The 22,075-nt window shown below is 43.3% G+C and overlaps 1 protein-coding gene across 1 annotated transcript in view; it reads right to left on the reverse strand.

Moving 5' to 3' along the window:
• The window catches only part of LOC126455528 (lysozyme-like), a 126,163-nt gene that overhangs the window by 56,628 nt on the left and 47,460 nt on the right, over nucleotides 1–22,075 (reverse strand). The window contains exon 2 of the mRNA XM_050091279.1: nucleotides 3,553–3,735. Within this exon, the coding sequence (XP_049947236.1) occupies nucleotides 3,553–3,735 (183 nt within the window). The remainder of the gene's footprint in view (nucleotides 1–3,552; nucleotides 3,736–22,075) is intronic.

The raw sequence follows: 22,075 nt of genomic DNA on the forward strand, positions 1-22,075 counted from the left end.
GTTGCATTCTGTTGTTTTGCACTTCAGCAGTTGCACGGTAATCCAGTATTCCTAAGCAATACGTTGTTTACGGACGAGGCTTCATTTACAAAAATGGTTCAAATGGCTCTGAATACTATGGGACTCAACTGCTGTGGTCATTAGTCCCCTAGAACTTAGAACTACTTAAACCTAACTAACCTAAGGACATCACACACATCCATGCCCGAGGCAGGATTCGGACCTGCGACCGTAGCAGTCGCACGGTTCCGGACTGCGCGCCTAGAACCGCGAGACCACCGCGGCCAGCGCTTCATTTACAAACCACGGTAATGTGGACCTGTGGAACATGGAGTAACGGTCCGTGCAAAACCCCCACTGGATTCGCCAAGTTGCTCGTCAACGACAGTGGAATGTCAATGTTTGGTGCAGTATAATTCCTAACTGCATTGTAGGTCCCTATTTTTACCGTGGAACATTGAATGGACAGCGATATTTCTTCAACACACACTAGCGCTCCTCATGGAGGATCTAGGATTGGAAACTCGTCTGTCAATGTAGTTCCAACATGATGGATGTCCCGCACACAATGCACAAGTTGCCAGAGACGTTCTAGAAGCGACATATCCAAATAGGTGGATGGGGCGGGGAGGTACTGTGCGATGGCCAGCACGCTCCCCAGACTTGACGCCATTGGACTTCTTTCTCTGGGGCGCAGTGAGAGAAAGTGTATTAAGAACCCCCAACGACAGTAGAGGATATGCAACATCGTATTAGTGCAACATGTGCGGCAATATCTGTAGAAACTCTACAACCTGTGCAACACTCTCTCGTTACCCGTCTGCAAACGTGTATTGATGCAAACGGACGGCACTTCGAACATATGTTGACGTGACAGTTTCATTGGTCAAGATGTGGGTGTATTTTCTATACTGGATGTAATGCACAACAATACAGTTTATGTGGGCAGCAGGGCACTAGTAAATGTGTTTAACAAAGTGAATTCAAGTGTGTTATCTCTAATTGTAACTATAGTTCTCATTTCGCTAGAATATACATACATTTACAATTTGAAAAACTTAACTCTGTGTTGGACGTGTTACTTGTTTATTTTTATGGATTGTGCATACCTTCCCATTGTGTGAGCCCCTGACAGACGCAACGTGACGTGCACGCTTGAGTCTCAGGACGTGCGCCAGCTGTGCGCTTCATTTATTTCAAGCGTCAACTTCGCTTCGCAATTTCTCTGGATGTAACTGACGTATTGCGATGCAACCATAACTATTATTTTTGTGATTTTTCATGCTATTGATTGCATACGAAGTAATGGGGGTTTCCCATTTAAAAATAAACAAGTTTGTCTACCCTATATATACAGGGTGTTAGAAAAAGGTATGGCCAAACTTTCAGGAAACATTCCTCACACACAAAGAAAGAAAATATGTTATGTGGACATGTGTCCGGAAACGCTTACTTTCCATGTTAGAGCTCATTTTATTACTTCTCTTCAAATCACATTAACCATGGAATGGAAACTCACAGCAACAGAACGTACCAGCGTGACTTCAAACACTTTGTTACAGGAAATGTTCAAAATGCCCTCCGTTAGCGAGGATACATGCACCCACCCTCCGTCGCATGGAATCCCTGATGCGCTGATGCAGCCCTGGATAGTGGCGTATTGTATCACAGCCGTCCACAATACGAGCATGAAGAGTCTCAGCATTTGGTACCGAGGTTGCGTAGACAAGAGCTTTCAAATGCCCCCAGAAATGAAAGTCAAGGTGGTTGAGGTCAGGAGAGCGTGGAGGCCATAGAATTGGTCCGCCTCTACCAATCCATCGGTCACCGAATCTGTTGTTGAGAAGCGTACGAACACTTCGACTGAAATGTGCAGGAGCTCCATCGTGCATGAACCACATGTTGTGTCGTACTTGTAAAGGCACATGTTCTAGCAGCACAGGTAGAGTATCCCGTATGAAATCATGATGACGTGCTCCATTGAGCGTAGGTGGAAGGACATGGGGCCCAATCAAGACATCACCAACAATGCCTGCCCAAACGTTCAGAGAAAATCTGTGTTGACGACGTGATTGCACAATTGCGTGCGGATTCTCGTCAGCCCACACATGTTGATTGTGAAAATTTACAATTTGATCATCAGAATCGAGGAAGTACAGTACATACTGACGAAACTAAAATGAGCTCTAACATGGAAATTAAGCGTTTCCGGACACATGTCCGCATAACAACTTTTCTTTGTTTGTGTGTGAGGAATGTTTCCTGAAAGTTTGGCCGTACCCTTTTGTAACACCCTGTATATATATATATATATATATATATATATATATATATATATATATATATATATATATATATATATATATATATATATCATGAATGTTCGTGCGTGCGTGTGCATTCAGAGGTGTCCCCAAAAGAACAGACGCACCGTTTTTGATCTTGCAGCCACTATGAATTAAGAAACAAAGGAATTAAAGACATGGGCTACCAGTGTGCACTGATTTGTATCAATGGGGCAAGCCGAAAATTTGTGATGTACCAGAAGTCAAACCGGGGTCTCATGCTTACTAGGCAGATGCGCTAACCATTATGCCATCCGGTCACAGTGAGGTTGTGGTGACCATTGACTACCCTGGCACGCCTCCTGTCAGACACAAATGTTCGACTTATACCACACACTAGTCATATGCCGCTGCTCTTTAGCGTCGTTACGCAGGTCATCTCGCAGATTCCCGTAGTAGTTCGAGCTTGGTGTGCATCAGCAGGGATCACAGGCCGTCATTGCCTTAGTTATATATGTGTTGTCTGTTCTTTCAGAGTCGTCCAAAAGAACAGATACCATTTTTTATCCTGTAGCCACTGTGTCCAGATGGCATAGAAGTCAGCACATCTGCCTCGTAAGCAGGAGCCTGTGTTCGAATCCTGGTCCGACACAAATTTTCAACTTGTCCCATCAGTGGCCACTGGCAGCTAATGACATTAATTCACTTGTTTCTTGACTGGCCGGCCAGAGTGGCCGAGTGGTTCTAGGCGCTTCAGTCTGGAACTGCGCGACCGCTACGGTCGCAGGTTCGAATTCTGCCTCTGGCATGGATGTGTGTGATGTCCCTAGGTTAGTTAGGTTTAAGTAGTTCTGAGTTCTGGGAGACTGACGGCCTCAGAAGTTGGGTCCCATAGTGCTCAGAGCCATTTGAGCCATTTCTCTTGACTGTTTGTTAATCACAGGAATCAGAAGAGGGCTGCATCAGTGCGAAGTAGTCGTGTTTATAGCAAGCTTCGAATACTCGATGCATACGATTACCCACTCTACACAATTACCCAGCTCTCCCTTAAATGTTACGATTAGTTTAGTCTCTCGCTGTTTCAAAGAAAGAATGTTACGAAACCAATTCACTACGTTTTCAGGCAACAGTTTTCTATGGAAGGAAGGTAGGGAGGAACATGAGGGTCTAATGTCCCGTCGATATAGAGTTCATTAGAGACTGTCCCACAGCAAGAGTTAGCAATACTGGAAATGGCGACCGTGCCAGGAGAGAGCAGAGCACTGACCATCGTTGAGGAGTCGCGCGTCGGCCGGCAGCGTGGGCGCGCCGGCGTCCAGCCAGTAGTGGCGGGTGATGCGGAACAGGCCGCAGGCGCCGTCGTTGCAGCCCAGCGAGCGGTTGCACCGCGACGCCGCCTCGCAGATGCAGCCGTAGCACGAGTCGTACCGCAGCCGCGACTCCGCGCCCTCTGCCGGCAACACCACACAACACTACGCTAACGAGTTTTTTATAAAATGTTCACGTTGGTATATGAACATCTAAGTTTCAATATCGATGTTCAAGTGTTTAAAAATCATAACATCGATACTAAAGACAAAACACCAACCTTCGATGATTGCAAAAAACCGCCGTCAATGTTTTCGTCTTTTCAGTGAACCCCTTTTTTCCGAACATGTCACATAACGACATCAGTTTAACAATTGCTAAGTGTCAAACTTGGCCGTGACAGGGAGGAGGGAGCAATATTTGTGGTCGAATTAAGGCAGGAACATTCCCCATTGTAGCAATGCATTGTTCGCTTGGCTTTCGGGGTTCATTCAGTTCAAGCAATACAATAGAAAAAACGAGTTGCAGTACGTGTTAGAGCGTTAATGTGCTGCTTCCGTCATGTGAGGTGCCGCATCATCATCATCATCATATCATCATCATATCATCATCATCATCATCATCAATATCAATATCATCTATGTTTTAACTTCATTAATTATTGTTTTTTAACCTAAACAATTTACAAAAATCAATGGTTGAAGAGCAGCAACATGGCCACTGTCGGGCTACAGTGCAGAAGAAAGCCATTCCCTCAGATGAAGAATGGTACACGTACGTTATTGCTATTGGACGTGTCTAACGTCACTGGGACCTTCCATGTGCAGATTGCAACTTACTATTGAAAGATGGCGTGTTTATATAGCTTATCACAATGTTCCCAAACTTGAGAAAGGCAGAGTGGCACCACGAACTGTCGGGGAGGACATAACTGTAAACTGGGTGGAAATCTAGTTGCCATGAATTACTTACCTCTGACACTATACCACGGACTACAGAGACTTGCAATCTATTTAACCAATGTAAAATGGGAAATTAAGGGGTATTCTGTGGTGTTCAGTGATGGATCTCTAATTTTTGGCGGTCACATCGATGCCGAGGTATCCATAGCCGACCTGCCTAAATATCACAATATGCAGCGATACTCGATATCCACACCTCTACAACACCTTAAAGCATGGCGTGGGAAGCTATTTGACACAACAGGACTGATCTGGTGATTATATGTGGCAAGAATGTTAAGAACAGTGTACAAAATGGCATATTCTAGCAGGGCAATGCAAGACCCAACACTGCAGTTCAGATTAAAAACACTATTATGAATATAAGATCCTTGACTAGCATTCCCAGCCCATAGGTTTGTCTTTGTGATTTAATGGGAAGACCTGTATTTTCAAAGCAGCGTTAGTCAGCAAACTTTATCAACTAGTACTGCATGTGCTTTAGGCATCGCTAAAAAATTCACAACATGACATTCGGAGGCCGTTTGCTTCCATGCTTCAACGAAAACCTAAGTGTAGTCGTCTTCATGTGAATTACAGCTCGTATGATGATAGAAAAAAAATGAAAGATTAATCATTTAATAAACGCTACTTCATGAATATCTCCACATATATTCATAAACATAAGAATTTTGCTTCATGGTGTAACACTCTCCAAATCTATAAGCGTATAAGGCTCAGATGGCTTTGAGCACTATGGGGCTAAACATCTGAGGTCATCAGTCCCCTAGAACAGAACCACTTAGACCTAACTAACCTAAGGGCATCACACACATCCATGCCCGAGGAAGGATTCGAACCTACGACCCTAGCGGTCGCGTGGTTCCAGACTGAAGCGCGCCGGCCAAAGTGGCCGTGCGGTTAAAGGCGCTGCAGTCTGGAACCGCAGGACCGCTACGGTCGCAGGTTCGAATCCTGCCTCGGGCATGGATGTTTGTGATGTCCTTAGGTTAGTTAGGTTTAACTAGTTCTAAGTTCTAGGGGACTAATGACCTCAGCAGTTGAGTCCCATAGTGCTCAGAGCCATTTAAACCATTTTAAACCAGACTGAAGCGCCTAGAACCGCTTGGCCACACCGGCCGGCTATAAGCGTATAAGGATAGTGACAAATTTCAGGGGGGAACAATCATCAGTGAAGATTTGCCGATGATGTTGATATCCTTTGCAACAGCACCTGTTGAATGCAATGATCACTCTAATGATCACAGAATATGAACTGATGAGTGTAGGATAAGCAGCCAACATGGCGAGGGCTCCACCATCTCTCCCCCCAAGGAGGAAGGGAATACATAAATTTCAGCTGTTATCAAGAAGGCTCCACTATCTTTCCTAAGGAAGAAGGGCTGTCTTGTCTGTGGCCATTCGCCAACCAACTCTGCTACCAGCCACACACTCGCGATCAGCAGGTTGCCGCGCTGCAGTCACTAGCTAGAATCCTCTCATGTGCCAGTGATTTAGCAACCGGAAGCACTTGCACTGTATGTACGCAAACTTTCTGGACAACGCCGGCCGCGGTGGCCGTGCGGTTCTAGGCGCTCCAGTCCGGAGCCGCGCTGTTGCTACGGTCGCAGGTTCGAATCCTGCCTCGGGCATGGGTGTATGTGATGTCCTTAGGTTAGTTAGGTTTAAGTAGTTCTAAGTTCTAGGGGACTGATGACCACAGCAGTTGAGTCCCATAGTGCTCAGAGCCATTTGAACCATTTCTGGACAATAAACAACCTGTGCTGGGTTGTTATCTACAGTATCTCCTGCAGCCATCACAATAGGCACCGGCCACACCGCCAGCAGAGTGAGCCTCAATGACTGTGGCGCTGCAATCAAATCACATGCTCCATGTGAGTATCCACCTGCCTACCTGGCAACGACCCCAGAAGGCATCATTTGCTTACGCCCTGGGCTTAAGCTGGCCATGGTTAGCAGTCCATCCGTCAGAGCTCAGGCATTCACTCAACATACGCTCTGTGCCCAGTGACTCAGTTGGAGCACAAGCTCACCCTTTCAGCCATGCTCATACTCCAGGCTCTTACACAGTATACACCCATTGGCTTATCAGTTGGAGGACGAGCACAGCTCACTATAGTAGCAATACAATAGCATTTCCTGTGCTGACCCTGTCACCAGTCAGGGCTTGCGGGTTTTAGTGGAATTGTTTGCCAAGTGTTATATCTTCCTCCAACTGACGACAAACTGAAGTACCAATTCTCCTGCTATTGGACGATAGCCTAGTTATGTTCCTTTCAGATCTTGTGTGTTTAAAATGCTGTGCTACTCCTAATGAAGAGTTACTTGTTCTTTATCTATTTGGGAGCCAGTTATGCACCGTACACCGGTCATAATAGGCTTAGTGAAGTTTCCTCAAGCTTATAAGGACTGGAGCTATGTCACTGTTGTTATTACTGAATACATGGTTATACGCAGTAAGACTAGTTACAACAATGAGCATAAACAAACGAAACACCGAAGAGTGGAGGAGCAGCGACTTATGAGATTAGACACAGAAGAACTTAGTGTCGAAATGGAGGACCAAGTGGTAGAATGCTGCCACATTAGAAGCAAAATAACAGACGACGATTCAAGGACAGCAACAGGAAGTAGACGAGCACAGCTGAAGGGAACATTCATCACCAAAATAAGTCTAATAGTAATGAAGAAATTTCCGAGAATATACGGCATTTCTGGATCAAGGTAAACTATATAAGTTAGTCGTGAATGTAGAAAAACCAGAAACGAGCAGAACTGAAGCGTGAGAGATGTACTGCTGCGCTGTAGAACATTGTTGAAAAGTAAGTGGATCGATAATGAGTGGGCTTTTCGCAGAATTGGCGAGGAAAGAAAAAACAATGAAGAAGGAACAGAAGAAATTGAGGCATGCGGTCTATTTTGAAAAACACTTATTCACAACTGATGTGGTTTCCGGAAGAAACGTCTATAGATCTACATACCTTTTCTCGGGAAATTGTTTAAAATTTATCAGCGGGTTACCTAAAATATTCTACCAAAGTTTCATTATCTCAATGCCTGAGATCAGAACAGCATTGTTTGAATGCGTGTGCGTACAGCACTTCTCATTCAGTTCAGTGTAGCGAATAGTTATGTGCAAGTCAGCTTACTTGGTGCATCAGCAGTCAGTGTGCAATACTGCACTGGACTTGTGGTATGTTTTGGAGAGCGACAGAAGACTGAGTTAGCGCCCCAATAGCAATCACTTTAACTAGTTAATCTTGCACTTGACTCCCTGCCCCATGCATCTACTGAATTGATTTTGCTGTTGAACTGTGTTTTTTATTGATCGCCTGCGTTAGAGGTTATTATAGTTATCAGAATCTAAATGAACTTTAACGCTAAATAGTATTAATGGAAAGGTGGCCCTGTCACCATTTTAGTCACTTGTTGATGGATGATTCATATCAACACAGGATTGACCTTTTATAAAATTTGTGGCATAAGTTTATTGCTGAAAAATTTAACAAAAATCTATGTTAAGCGTGATGAAAAAATAGAACAAGAACTGATGGCAGCACAAATATGCAAAAAACAGTTAACACTTCCTAAGGTTGCCAAGCACTAAGGTTTGTCTGACTGAACTGTTTACTTTGGCTGAAAACATGGATAACGCAATCTGAAATTATCTAATAGTGAACAGACTATGATGGATTTATTCTGCACAGAAGTTATACTACGTTGTTGCTGAGACCAAGTGGCAAGATTTTGATCCTGTTTGCTCTAAGAAGCCGGTGCAGCAAGACAGCACTCCCTTTCACTACGTGTGGCGCTTTCTCAGGTGACAGTTGTGGTTCAAGTGTCTTCAGAGCAGTGATGCTCGGTGCCTGTAATTCCCTATCACTGCCACGAAATTTGCGAAGTCACGGCTGGCGGTTGCTAGACTGGTCGCAATTACTCTCTAATGGAGCCCTAAAATCTCGGCAGATTCCAGCGTGACACACTCGTTCGCCAGATATACCATGGACCAATCTGACTCACCCGTACAGCAGTGCGCACAAGGAGATCGAATGTCAAGGCAGCAGACCTGCCACAAATAAGATTGCTCTTGGCACAGTGAGCTGTCAGAAATGACAGATTTAAACTGTCAGTATAACTAAATCCTCACCACAGACTCCCCAGTCAAAACCACTGCTAGTGTGAAGTCACACTTAGGATATCTGTCCAAAGTGCACCCCTCAACAGTCAAGACCAGACCCACTCCAGACCTGGGTCTGAATCGGAATACGCCGAACCGCTCCGGACCAGAGTCTGAATCGGAAGACCAGGTTTCTCCTCCCCTCACTTTCCATCAAACCTCGGTGAACTCAACAAAACGACTTCTGCAACCACTCTCACAAGGGCTTCATGGCATCACAAGTCTCAATGACCTCCTTGTCTCCCCTCTAACTCGTCTGCTCTACTCATCGACCAATCCTAATCAAAGGTAACAATATTATTCTCTTTTCAGGAGAAGTGGCCAATCCCTGACTTGCAGATTCCCGTGCAGAGAGAAGACATTGTGCTCTTGATTTCTTTTTCACATAGCCGCTTTAGGCAGCTTGTTATTTTGAGTTTTCGTATAGCTCTAAAGTGAACAACACATTTATCATGGAGATCACTATTTGGATTTCCCGAACGTTACTACGTGCCCAACCAGGGACCCTACCTAAATTAAGAGAAGTGTTTTTGGGCCGCAGCTAAGCTACGAGAAGTGTTTTTGGGTCCCAACGTATATCATTTCAGAAACACCATAAATGTTGCATTCCTTCTAAAGTTGTTTTGAAAGTCTAAGGCTTCTCGAAAAACTCTGCAGGCTGAGAGATATCACTTGACGGCTTCCTCGATAGTGTCCATGGTGAACATGGAAACTCGCCAATTTTTATGGCCGCCGTCTGTTCACAAAGGCTGCCATAATGCATTGGTTGGGCGACCGAGATTTCTCTCACGCCCCCGCCTCTGCTGTAGCAAGAGGCACCTAGCAGGCAGCGTCGGGTAGGCCGTTTTTCCGCCTCTTCGGCTAAATGAGTTGTCTGCTCACCGGTGGGTGAAATTTTTGTTCCCAGCATTCTGTCGTCAGTAAGTGCTTCGAGATGATTTTTTTTTTCCCTAATAGCTGCACGTGGCTTTTAAGTCCCAAACATCCAGTGCAAGATTTGCTGTTAAATGGCCAAACTGCCTGTTTGTTCTCAACTCCAGAGAAATATTACTCCACGGAGACCCACCAGAAAGATCTTGCCTGCATTAACGGTGTATACGCTTTCATCAATGTCTGCTCTTGCTAATACCTTCCTGTCGTCTCACAAACAGTATGTCCTGGGTGGAGGATAGTGAGAGAGTGATACGTCCTCTCTCAAGTGTTGTGTTCATATAGTAGAACTTGACCAAAGCGAAACACGTGTAATACGGATATCTGCTCTAACTTTACAAGGATTTCAGTCCAGCTCCATTCACTACACTTTCATATGCTAATATTTTTGTATAAAGCGGAACATGCCTGACTCAGAACTGAACGCGAATATCAATGCTTGTAATTCATTGTCTAATGCGGAAAGGGGTTGTACAATACTACCGTATTAAAATATACATCAGTGTTATTTACAACTCCAGGACGACGATCTTTTAACACAAAGACCGTAAAGACCTGACAATGCTGTTAAACTGCGTAAAACCAAGAAAAGATGTTCGATGCAACACACCACTGCGGGTGTTGACATCAAAACGCTCCGCTCTCTGCAATAACGAACAAGCTACGCGCAGTGTCGGTACATCAGAGGGAAACAGTTCACTCTTGAGTTCTCTGTTTGTCGACGTTTCTAGTTTTCCATTATTACTGGCGCGCGCGGGCTCACACTGGAACATCGTTGTGCACCTACGACCACTCTGCTGGAATCTGCGCAGTGAAAGATGTGAGTGTTGTTCCATTAAACAATGGTTTTCCCATCGAGGTCAAGCATTCCAAAGAAATGCTCTACCTGCATTATTTTCTACCCGTTTCAGTTGACTAGTAGCTCTTTAAGTGAGAACATGATGTCGAAAGAAGAAACTATGTCGCTAACAGTTACCAAAAAGATTAAGGTAGTCGAGGCAAGTAAGAAGGACTAATTCACTGTGTGCGAAATAATGTTACGGTAAAACACAAGTTTGTGATACTTTCAGAAACAAGGGTATGATACGGGACGAATGAATGACGGGAAACCGGCAAATGAAAAGAAAAACGAAGAAGACAGGAAATGAAGAAATCAACGAGACAGCGTCGGGATGGTTCTTGAGTACGTGGTCAAAAAAGTTACCTTTGTCTGGGCTCATGTTGTAGAGTGAGGCTCACAGTCGCTAAAGGACTTGGAAATAAGGAGTTTAAGGCGCCCACAGGACGGCTAAACAGTTTGAAAGCCAGGTACATCATCATGTGGAATGAAGTGTGTGGGGAAGCTAAGAATGTGCACGAAAGTGTTGCAACAGAATGGAAGGCAATACCGCACAACGCACTTGCGCATTATGACCAGAAAGTCGTGTTCAGTACCGCTGAAACGGGATTTCCAGCAATTAAAGGTGAAAAGATTACCGACAGAAAAATGTCCAAGAGATGACTCACTGTACTGCTGTGTGGAAACATATTAGGTAAATAGAGAAGCCACTGGAGATTGGAAAGGCGGCATAGCGCTTTGTTTCACGAACATAATACGTCAGTAATCTGCCAGGAAGTTTCATATCAGCGCATTCCGCTGCAGAGTGAAAATTTCATTCGGTAAACATCCTCCAGGCTGTGGCTAAGCCATGTCACCACAATATCCTTTCTTCCGGGAGTGCTAGTCCGCAACGTCTGCAGGAGAGCTTCAGCGAAGTTTGGAAGGTAGGAGACGAGGTACTGGCGGAATTAAAGCTGTGCGGACGGGGCGTGAGTCGTGCTTGGATGTTCAGTTGGTAGAGCACTTGCCCGCGAAAGGCAAAGGTCCCGAGTTCGAGTCTCGGTCCGGCACACAGTTTTAATCCATATACGCCAGAAAGCTTCCAGTAACATGGCGAAGCAATAAAAAGGAGTGGATGGTGAGTGGTCTTACGGAAGAATGGCTGGGCTCATTCAACTCCCAAATGAATAACAGATCACCAAGTCCTCTATTTCCTAGACAATGCAGCTTGCCACCCGGAAGTCGAGTTATCAAACGTGAAATTCGCCTGGTTCCCGTCAGGTTCTCAAAATCCATGTACGACGGGGTTATTTACATATTCAAGTTCAAATGCCTCTAAGCACTATAGGACTTAACATCCGAGATCATCAGTCCCCTAGACTTAGAACTACTTAAACCTAAATAACCTAATGACATCACACACACATCCATGGCCGAGGCAGGATTCGAACCTGCGACCGTAGCAATAGCGCGGTTCCGGACTGAAGCGCCTAGAACCGCTCGGCCACAGCGGCAGCACACATTCAAGTCCCATTATAGGCTGTTATTGGCACAGTCTCTTATTTTGAACAAACAAAGTAAATTTGCTCTTGCATGGTCAGTTTCTGTCCTGGATGCTGTGAAGTACATGTTAGTACATATTAACTTGGCATTAAGGAAAAAAGCCTAAAACTGTTACCAAGTGCTTCAACAAAGCGGGGTTTGGAGGTCAAGAACAAGCCGCTTCTGAGGCCAACGAAGTTCAACAAAATGCAGCAGCAATCGCTGAATCAAAATGCGAAAAATTTCTGTCAATTCATTCCAGCTTCACTTCAACAACAAATTTAATAGAAATCCGCAACACAAAGAGGTCTTTAAGAAGCCAAGGAAGAAGAGGAGGAGGAGGAGGAGGAGGAGGAGCAAAAGTACGTCTCTAGAAAAATTAATACGCGTGATGAAGCTATTGTATGAAATTGTCACAAGCTGTTGGAACTATTCTACTACTGTGTAAAAAACAATTTTGAACAGGAATGTTGCGAAAAAATTGAAATGTAGAGCAAATAAATAAGGAAATAATGTGTATGTACATACAACGATAAGCAACTTTAAAGTTGAAGTAAAAATACAGAAATTTCGTATTATTTATCAGTTAGGGTAATAGTCTACTGTTCCGTTGTACACTGTTGAGTAAATAAACATGTGCTGCACTGGAGTGTAGGTACGTAAATAGGAGCATAATTACGTATTATTCTTTTGTACAGGATACCTGACGAATTTTATGTAGCCTAGTGATAATCCCTTGCGATCCCGTTTGGAGCAAGTTTTACTTTATTACAGAGAAACCTATTCCGGGGTTTGCAACAGTACGCAGTAGTAACGGGTAGGAATCGACGACAGTCTTAGGACAATTCGAATAAGAAGAGAGACGATAAGAAAATAAAACGGCGTGGAGGTGACACCTACATTTCCGCCAGTAGCGTTGACATTAAAGGAAAGATTTTCAGCTGTGTCATCGTGTTATCAAAAGTGTTACTGGAAAGTAAGTGGTGGTGAGCAAGAAGAGCTCTTTGACAGTTTCTACGGTGGGTGATCAAGGTAAAGCATTACGAAATTCTGTTTTAGGTGAATGTATAGTGAAGAAATATAGTACCGGTACGTCTTACAAGAAGCTGACGCCAAATCATAGGCGGTTCAGGAAAACTACCTGGGAATATTTTCTATGTATTTCTAGCACTAATTTCAAAGTATGTCGTACTTATATATTAAGCCTGTATCGGATATCTGTCAAAAGACTACGAATCATACAACGAAACAAGAAACTAGTTAACGATTCGTTTCAGGAGAGAAGGGACAAACATGATAATCGCTCTCGCGAAAACCACAGTTTCAGTTTGGGAAACGGTAAGAGAGCACTTATGCACAAGTCCGAATCGACAAAGTCATTACTATGAACACAAATCATCTTTGAGATAATGTGAGAACCCAACTCTGAATATTAAATTATTGTATGACCTTTTATCAAAGATATTCTTTGAAACTACAGGTGATAACTTTGAAACGAGTTATGTAATCTATTTTAAGTATTTCACGCTTAGCTGTGACTACACCTCCAAACAACCTAGAAGAGATATCCGACTTTTACACTGCTTCTGAAAATCAATTTGAAGCCAGTAAAAAACGACCCTTGCTTCGCAGAATTCTTAAGTCACAAAACGAATGCTGAAACATACCTTATACTTAAGGAAGACTTTATTCATAAAAACTAATGTGACTCATCGTATCTTGTGATTAAGTCTGAGTTCCCGTAAAACCAATCTGTATCCAAACTGAATGTGACCAGCCAATTTTTCGAAGTCCCTTACGGTTATATGCTTTCAATGTCCACGTACATAGTGATGGTTCATTTATGTACTTATTCATGGAAATGCAAGCTAAAAAGAACCCCAGGACTGTTGTACTGTTCATACATATTGTTCTAGAAATCGAACTGAAAGACTTTCCATACGTCAAGCATATTGACCTGCCCTGCCATGTACGTGGTGGTTAGAATACGAACTCTTAAGTAGTGTCATTTTCTTCATTGATAGGACGAGTGTTTCGCGTGGAAGTTACTCATCTTTTCCCTTACTTGAGGACATCCCTTTGGGTAATGTGTTACGAACTCTGGTCTGAATAAAGAATAAGTGAAGAAATAAGCCAATCGTGCTGCAGACTCCTGCTTGTTAGCAATGGTGATGTGCAGAAGTAATCCATCGCTCATTATTGTTCTTATGGACAGAAGTTTAATGGAGCTATGATAATAAGTTTTTGACCGACATATCTTTAAGAAATCTATCGCCAAGGGAACCGTGTTAAATTCTGAAGTATTCTGTTCTGAAATACGAAGCAGATAGATCGGTACTGTGCTCACTAACGTAAAAAGGTCCGTATACATCATTCCGATTTTTGAAGCAGAAATATAATAACGGAGTATAGAAAAAACAGACTATGAACAGAGACGTTTAATGTAGTGAACCCAGAAAAAGAAAAGAATGTCAGGGATTTATTTAAGAACATGTATGCTGAAAGTAGTCCATGGTTACAGAATATGCTTTAAGATAGTCACCAGCAAAGAGGCGTTATTTAGAAAATAGACATCCACGCAGGCCAGGTTCAAATGGTTCAAATGGCTCTGAGCACTATCTGACTTAACTTCTGAGGTCGCCAGTCGCCTAGAACTTAGAACTAATTAAACCTAACTAACCTAAGGACATCACACACATCCATGCCCGAGGCAGGATTCGAACCTGCGACCGTAGCGGTCACGCGGTTCCAGACTGTAGCGCCTAGAACCGCACGGCCACTACGGCCGGCTCAAATAATGATATTGTCCTATGAGCCTTTCTTCCGGAAGTTGCCTCAGTTTTCTTCGTAACATTTGATGGACTTAAGTCATCACCATAACCAGTATACTGTTAGGAAGCAACACTTAACGTAGGCACCGCTATTGGCCCTATGCCTTTCCGTTTTATTTCTTAAATGTGTTGTCCCAGGACAATATTTTTTGTGAAATTATCTTGTAAAATATTATACACCATGTCGAATGCCTTTGTTAAACGTAAATTTGTATTTTTTTTATGCCACAACGCAATTCTTAATCTTTTTTGAACGATTTCGTGACGCCGCCATTTGCTAATCTCTCTATTTTTGACGTGCGATTGTACAATTTTGGCCTTGGGTCATGTTCAAGTGTTTTATGGGCGATTTTTTTAATGATATATTATGGCATGTATGTCCTTGCTCCTATGAATGCATGTCACAAAATAAATTTCAGGAGCACGTTGCTTTTGAGCATTTGCAAAGTCGTAATGGTTGTCGGGTAATTCTGAGCCAATCTCTCCGCATCTCGCAACCAGATGTTTTCAATGGTCGAGAGATCTGGAGAAAATAATCGCCACAGGGCAACGCTCGGCGGAATTGTTGAAACATAATTTCACGGAAACCTCGAGAACAGGACGTGGTCATCAGCCTTAACACATCAGAAATGTAACGCCTGCTGCTCATATTACTGGCTAAGCAAACTAGGGGTGTGCTCAGCAGCACTCCTTACCGTCATGCTAGGTGTGGCGCCTGTATAACTACAACAAATGCAAGCTAATAACGTCCCATCTCCTCGGAACTTCTTGAAGGAAAGAACATTGGCTTTAACGTCCCATCAACATTGAGATTATTAAAGAAGGAGCACAGGCTCGGATTGTGTCAAGGATGGGGAAGGAAATCTGCCGTGCCCATCCTGGCATTTGCCTGGAGAGATTTGGGAAAAATCACGCAAAACCTAAATCTGGATTCCAAAACGCGGTTTTAAACTGTCTTCCTCCAGAATGCGAATCCAGTGTGCTCAACACTGCGCCAGCTTGTTCGGTCGGTACTTCCGGTCACGGAAATATGCATCTAGATGCTGCATAAAGAACTGGGATTCGTCTCAGAGGACGAGGCGGTGGCTCTCCAGTGTCCCGTGTGTCGCTGGCTGCACCACTGTCGCGCAACTACCTCTGCTGCCAACGCAAGCAAGCCATGACAATGGTCGCCATGCTGACAGCCCGTGGTGCTTCAGGCGTGGTCACACTGCCTTTGCGTATGCCTGTCTAGCTGCAAATAAGACAATTTACTGTCTCAATGTACGTGACTCGCCTTATGTCCGAGTGAATATTATGTCTGCTCTCTCGAGCGCTAGTCGCGTGGACCCGTTGATATTCTGTATGGCGTGTGTGTGGCCTTGCAGATACCGTTGATTCGATACTGATATGCCAACCATGGGACGCCAACCAACGCGAACAGTAATATCACAGAACCATAAACCACAGTCGCGATATGCCACCAAGTTTGAATTCTGACATGAGCTGATAGACATTTCTCATTCTTATACGAGGCGTAACACGAGTGTCGCACACACAAATACCATTCAAATAAAAATTCAAAATGCGAAACACGCTGTATAATCTTACCTCATATACAGAACGTAGACAGTGTTACCTTTGCCTATGTAGTGTGATTACGCTGAAATGGTACACATCTGCATGTCAAAGCACGTCAGCTTTACGTCTGTTACAGGGCACCTTCACGGTGTTGCAATTTTAATTGTAGGTAGTGTATACTGAGATTGTGAGTGGCCTTGTTTCGCTTCTTTCGGGCACACCCCATATTACTCTCGTATCTGTTGGACACCTGCCATCAAATGTAGACTAGGTCTACAGAGTTGGGTTAGTGAAACATTCATCAAATCATTCGAAGTATGAATTAAAAAACGGCTTCAGTAACAATTTTTCACGTTTTATTCATTGTTGTTGTTGTTGTTGTCTTCTTCAGTCCTGAGACTGGTTTGATGCAGCTCTCCATGCTACTTTATCCTATGCAAGATTCTTCATCTCCCAGTACTTACTGCAACCTACATCCTTCTGAATCTGCTTAGTGTATTCATCTCTTGGTCTCCCTCTACGATTTTTACCCTCCACGCTGCCCTCCAATGCTAAATTTGTGATCCCTTGATGCATCAGAACATGTCCTACCAACCGATCCCTTCTTGTCAAGTTGTGCCACAAGCTCCTCTTCTCCCCAATTCTGTTCAATACCTCTTCATTAGTTATGTGATCTACCCATCTAATCTTCAGCATTCTTCTGTAGCACCACATTTCGAAAGCTCCTATTCTCTTCTTGTCCAAAGTATTTATCATCCATGTTTCACTGCCATACATGGCTACACTCCATACAAATACTTTCAGAAATGACTTCCTGACACTTAAATCTATACTTGATGTTAACAAGTTTCTCTTCTTCAGAAACGCTTTCCTTCCCATTGTCAGTCTACATTTTATATCCTCTCTACGTTGACCGTCATCAGTTATTTTGCTCCCCAAATAGCAAAACTCCTTTACTACTTTAAGTGTCTCATTTCCTAATCTAATTCCCGCAGCATCACCCGACTTAATTCGACTACATTCCATTATCCTCGTTTTGCTTTTGTTGATCTTATACCCTCCTTTCAAGACACTGTCCATTCCGTTCAACTGCTCTTCCAAGTCCTTTGCTGTCTCTGACAGAATTACAATGTCATCGGCGAACCTCAGTTTTTATTTCTTCTCCATGGATTTTAATACCTACTCCGAATTTTTCTTTTGTTTCCTTTACTGCTGGCTCAATATACAGATTGAATAACATCGGGGAGAGGCTACAACCCTGTCTCACTCACTCCCCAACCGCTGCTTCCCTTTCGTGCTCCTCTACTCTTATAACTGCCATCTGGTTTCTGTACAAATTGTAAATAGCCTTTCGCTCCCTGTATTTTACCCCTGGCATCTTTAGAATTTGAAAGCGAGTATTCCTGTCAACATTGTCGAAAGCATTCTCTAAGTCTACAAATGCTAGAAACGTAGGTTTGCCTTTCCTTAATCTTACTTCTAAGATAAGTCGTAAGGTCAGTATTGCCTCACGTGTTCCAACATTTCTGCGGAATCCAAACTGATCTTCCCCGAGGTCGGCTTCAATCAGTTTATCCATTCCTCTGTAAATAATTGGCGTTAGTATTTTGCAGCTGTGGCTTATTAAACTGATTGTGCGGTAATTTTCACATCTGTCAACACCTGCTTTCTTTGGGATTTGAATTATTATGTTCTTCTTGAAGTCTGAGGGTATTTCGCCTGTCTCATACATCTTGCTCAGCAGATTGTAGAGTTTTGTCAGGACTGGCTCTCCCACGGTCGTCAGTAGTTCTAATGGAATGTTGTCTACTTCCGGGGCCTTGTTCCGACTCAGGTTTTATTCATTACATGATGCATTTCGGACCCTGTGGGTTCATCTTCAGGTGTAATTGGTCTTATTGCACGATTTATTTGTCCTCTTGAAAGAGATGAAATGAAATGCATATTCCTGTCACAAAGTTCATAACCTAACATCAAACCTTTTCGTAAGTCAGACGCGGAAAATGTGTGTGAAATATAGGAAAAGGTGAATAGTGTAAACTTACCAAATAATCCAAGAAAGGGTTTTTAGCGTTTTAGTGACAGGATAAGTTTTTTCCTCCATCGTTTTCAAGCATATCACGTCATTCAAGAGGCACATTCGCAAGCACATGTTTCTAAACACTTCACAGATATTTTTGTGCATTGTGTGGTCTAAGATGAATTTTTCATAGCACACCTCTTGAATGAAGTGATATGCTTGAAACCGACGGAGGAAAAAACTTATACTGTTACTAAAACGCTAAAAATGCTTTTCTTGGATTATTTGATAAGTTTACACTATTCATCTTTTCCGTTATTTCACACATATTTTCCGCATCCGATTTACGAAGTTCATAATCTAACATCAAACCTTTTCGTGGCAGGAATATGCATTTCATCTCATTCAAGAGAACAAATAAATCATGTATTAAGACAAATTACACCCGAAGATGGACCCACAGGGTCCGAAATGCATCGCGTACTGAATAAAACACACAGAATTGTGACTGAAGGCGTTTTTTAATTCATACCTCGAGCGTATTGAGTACAGTCACGTTTGGAGCTGCAAAATATGGATAAAATTAAATTGATCAAAGCAGTCACGTGTCTGCGAAGGCATCCTATATGATCGTTTCTTGGTTATTAGTCGATGTGATATAGTACTGAATACGACAAAGTTTCCTTCAGTGGTAGCTGCTGATATTGTCACATGGTCACAAACCTCAAGACTGAAACTAAAGATAGGACTGTACCTGTGTGGGAACCGAGGAAAAATTTTTCAGAATATTTTTGCGTTTCAGTTTTCGTTTTTACTTTATATTTCTGAAACGAAGATCAGGAACCAGCCCAATATTTCCTTAGATGAGTGTGGTAAACCGTCCGAAAATCGGAATCAGGGTGGCCAGTGTACAGGTGCCGACGCTCGCCGAAACGGCGCACGGAAGGAACCGGCATGTGCGGTGCCGCATTGTCTATGAAACACGTTCGCCTTCGAAGGCTTACGTCACCGTTTGGGAAACAGGTTTCTCACATAGCAGGGAAGTGTTTTATTGTGCTTCCCGATGATGCAGCGAAAACGAGCATTCAACATTTGGCGAGAAAGACTGAACATAACACTCAAAGCAGCATTTTCGGTCAAGAAAATAATTCTACGATAAACTGTCTAAGATAGACGTATTTATAAAGGCAGTTATGAAATACCTCTTCAGTATTATATTATGTACAGGGAATGGTTACTTGGGTAATATACACTGAAGCCCCAAAGAAACTGGTATAGGCATGCGAATTCAAATACAGAGTAAACAGGCAGAATACGGCGCTGCGGTCGGCAACGCCTGTATAAGACAAGTGTCTGGAGCAGTTGGTAGATCAGTTACTGCTGCCACAATCGCGGGTTGACTTTGAACGTGGTGTTATAGTCGGTGCACGAGCGATGGGACACAGCGTCTCCGAGGTAGCGATGAAGTGGGGACCATTTCACGAGTGAACCGTGAATCGGGTAAAACGTCAAGTCTCTGACATCGCCGCGGCCGGAAAAATATCCTGCAAGAACGGGACCATTGACGACGGAAGAGATTAGTTCAACGTTAAAGAAGCGCAATCCTTCTGCAAATTGCTGGGCCATCAACTAGTGTAAGCGTGCGAACCATACAACGAAACATCATCGATATGGGCTTTCGGAGCCGAAGGCCCGCTCAAGTACCCTTGATGACTGCACGACCCAAAGCTTTACGCTTCATCTGGACCAGTCAACACCAACATTGGACTGTAGATGACTGGAAACATGTTGCCTCGTCAGACGAGTCTCGTTTCAAATTGTATCGATCGGATGGATGTGTAAGGGTATGGAGGCAACTTCATGAATTCATGGACCCTACATGTCAGCGGGGGACTGTTCAAGCTGGTGGAGGCTTTGTAATTGTGTGGGGTGCGTTCAGTTGGATTGATATGGGATCCATGATACATCTGGATGCGAATGACAACACATAGGTAAGCATCCTGTCTGATCACCTGCATCATTCATGTCCATTGTGCATTCCGACTGACTTGGAAAATTACAGCACGATAATGCGACACCCCACACGTCCAGAATTGCTACAGAGTGGCTGGAGGAACACCTCTTCTGAGTTTAAACACTTCCGCAGGCCACCAAACACTCCTCAGACATGACCTGTGATGCCTTGCAACGTGTTGTTCAAAAGAGATTAGGCAGACGTACCAGTTTCTTTGGCTCTTCAGTATAGAAGAGGAGTTTGCTAAATACTGTGAGTAGTACAACTATCGATAGCGGCATGAAATAGCCAGTCATGTACCATACGGTGGTTCTCTGGAACATTCGGAGTGAGCGCCCCTTTTCCAGCAGGAGGCACTGTCTAGCCGAATCGTCCATCAAAGCCCGAGCGCTACTGCCCACGCCCCTTAATGCGAGGCAAAGACATACGTTCAGGATTCGCCTGCATCGGTCGTATACAGACTAGTCGCACGAGATAACTGTGCAGTTGCAGATGTAGGAGTTAATTTGTAAGTTTTCCATACAATGGCAAAGCAACAGTGCAGTGAGTGGTTGGTTGGTTGGTTGGTTGGTTCGGGGGGAAGGGACCAAGCAGCGAGGTCGTCGGTCCCATTGGATTAGTGAAGGATAGGGAAGGAAGTCGGCCGGGCCCTTTCAAAGGAACCATCCCGGCATTTGGCTGAAGCCACTTTGCAGTGTTACTTGAAAATGGCCATAAGGCCGAAATTGCAATAGTAACAATAAATATTTTACACAGTCAACGTCAACTATGATGTCTTTTAAGAAATATGACTGTGAATCCCAACCATGAGAAGTTAATAATATAAGGATGATTGAAAAGGCCATTGTTAGCAAATGTTTTACGAACACGGTAAATGAAGTAAATGCTATGAACTTATCCTTTCAAAGCAATCTTTTTCCCTTAAAATTCAACAACTTCAAAATTCGTTTAGAAAAACAGACGGTTTTCGTTCCCGGCAACTCTGTCAGGTTTCGCGCGAAGCGTGCTGTCTGTTAAACAGTCCTTCCCCTTGACTGACTGTCGTAAAGAAAACTCAGTTAATAATCACAAAAATATACCAGAAGGAAGGCTACAAAACATGTAACAAAAGTAAATAAAGCACCTATGTCCGTTCACAACTCAGTATTTCGTACTGTTATTACAATGTTTTCCACATGAAAAAATATAACGGTCTGCAACGGATATTACTGACACCTTACAATCATTCTAACCTCAACAACTCACTCAGTGTGGAGGACTACTGATTCAGTACTTTAGACAAGCAGATGAAAATTTGTGATATGCGGAATAGAAACCAAGCATTGTCGCTGTGGTCCTGGTGAGATCACAGATATGTAAAATGTGTAGTTTGCATTCAATTAACGATGCTAACAAATGAGTGGACAGTATAGCATTAGCCTTTTACATTATTAACTTATTTTAAAGAATACGTAAACAGAACAGTCTTGAAAACTAGGGATGAATCTAACGAGATTTCGTTTTCTTTAACAACCTTGTATTCGGATGAATATAGGCACTAATTGCCATTCGGTCATCCTTATTTAAGTTCTCCGTGGTTTCCCCAAATCACTTTAGGAAAATATCGAGAGTGTCCTTGCTATAAGG

The sequence above is a fragment of the Schistocerca serialis genome, chromosome 2 (assembly GCF_023864345.2).
Source record: "Schistocerca serialis cubense isolate TAMUIC-IGC-003099 chromosome 2, iqSchSeri2.2, whole genome shotgun sequence".
Classification (NCBI taxonomy): Eukaryota; Metazoa; Arthropoda; class Insecta; order Orthoptera; family Acrididae; genus Schistocerca; species Schistocerca serialis.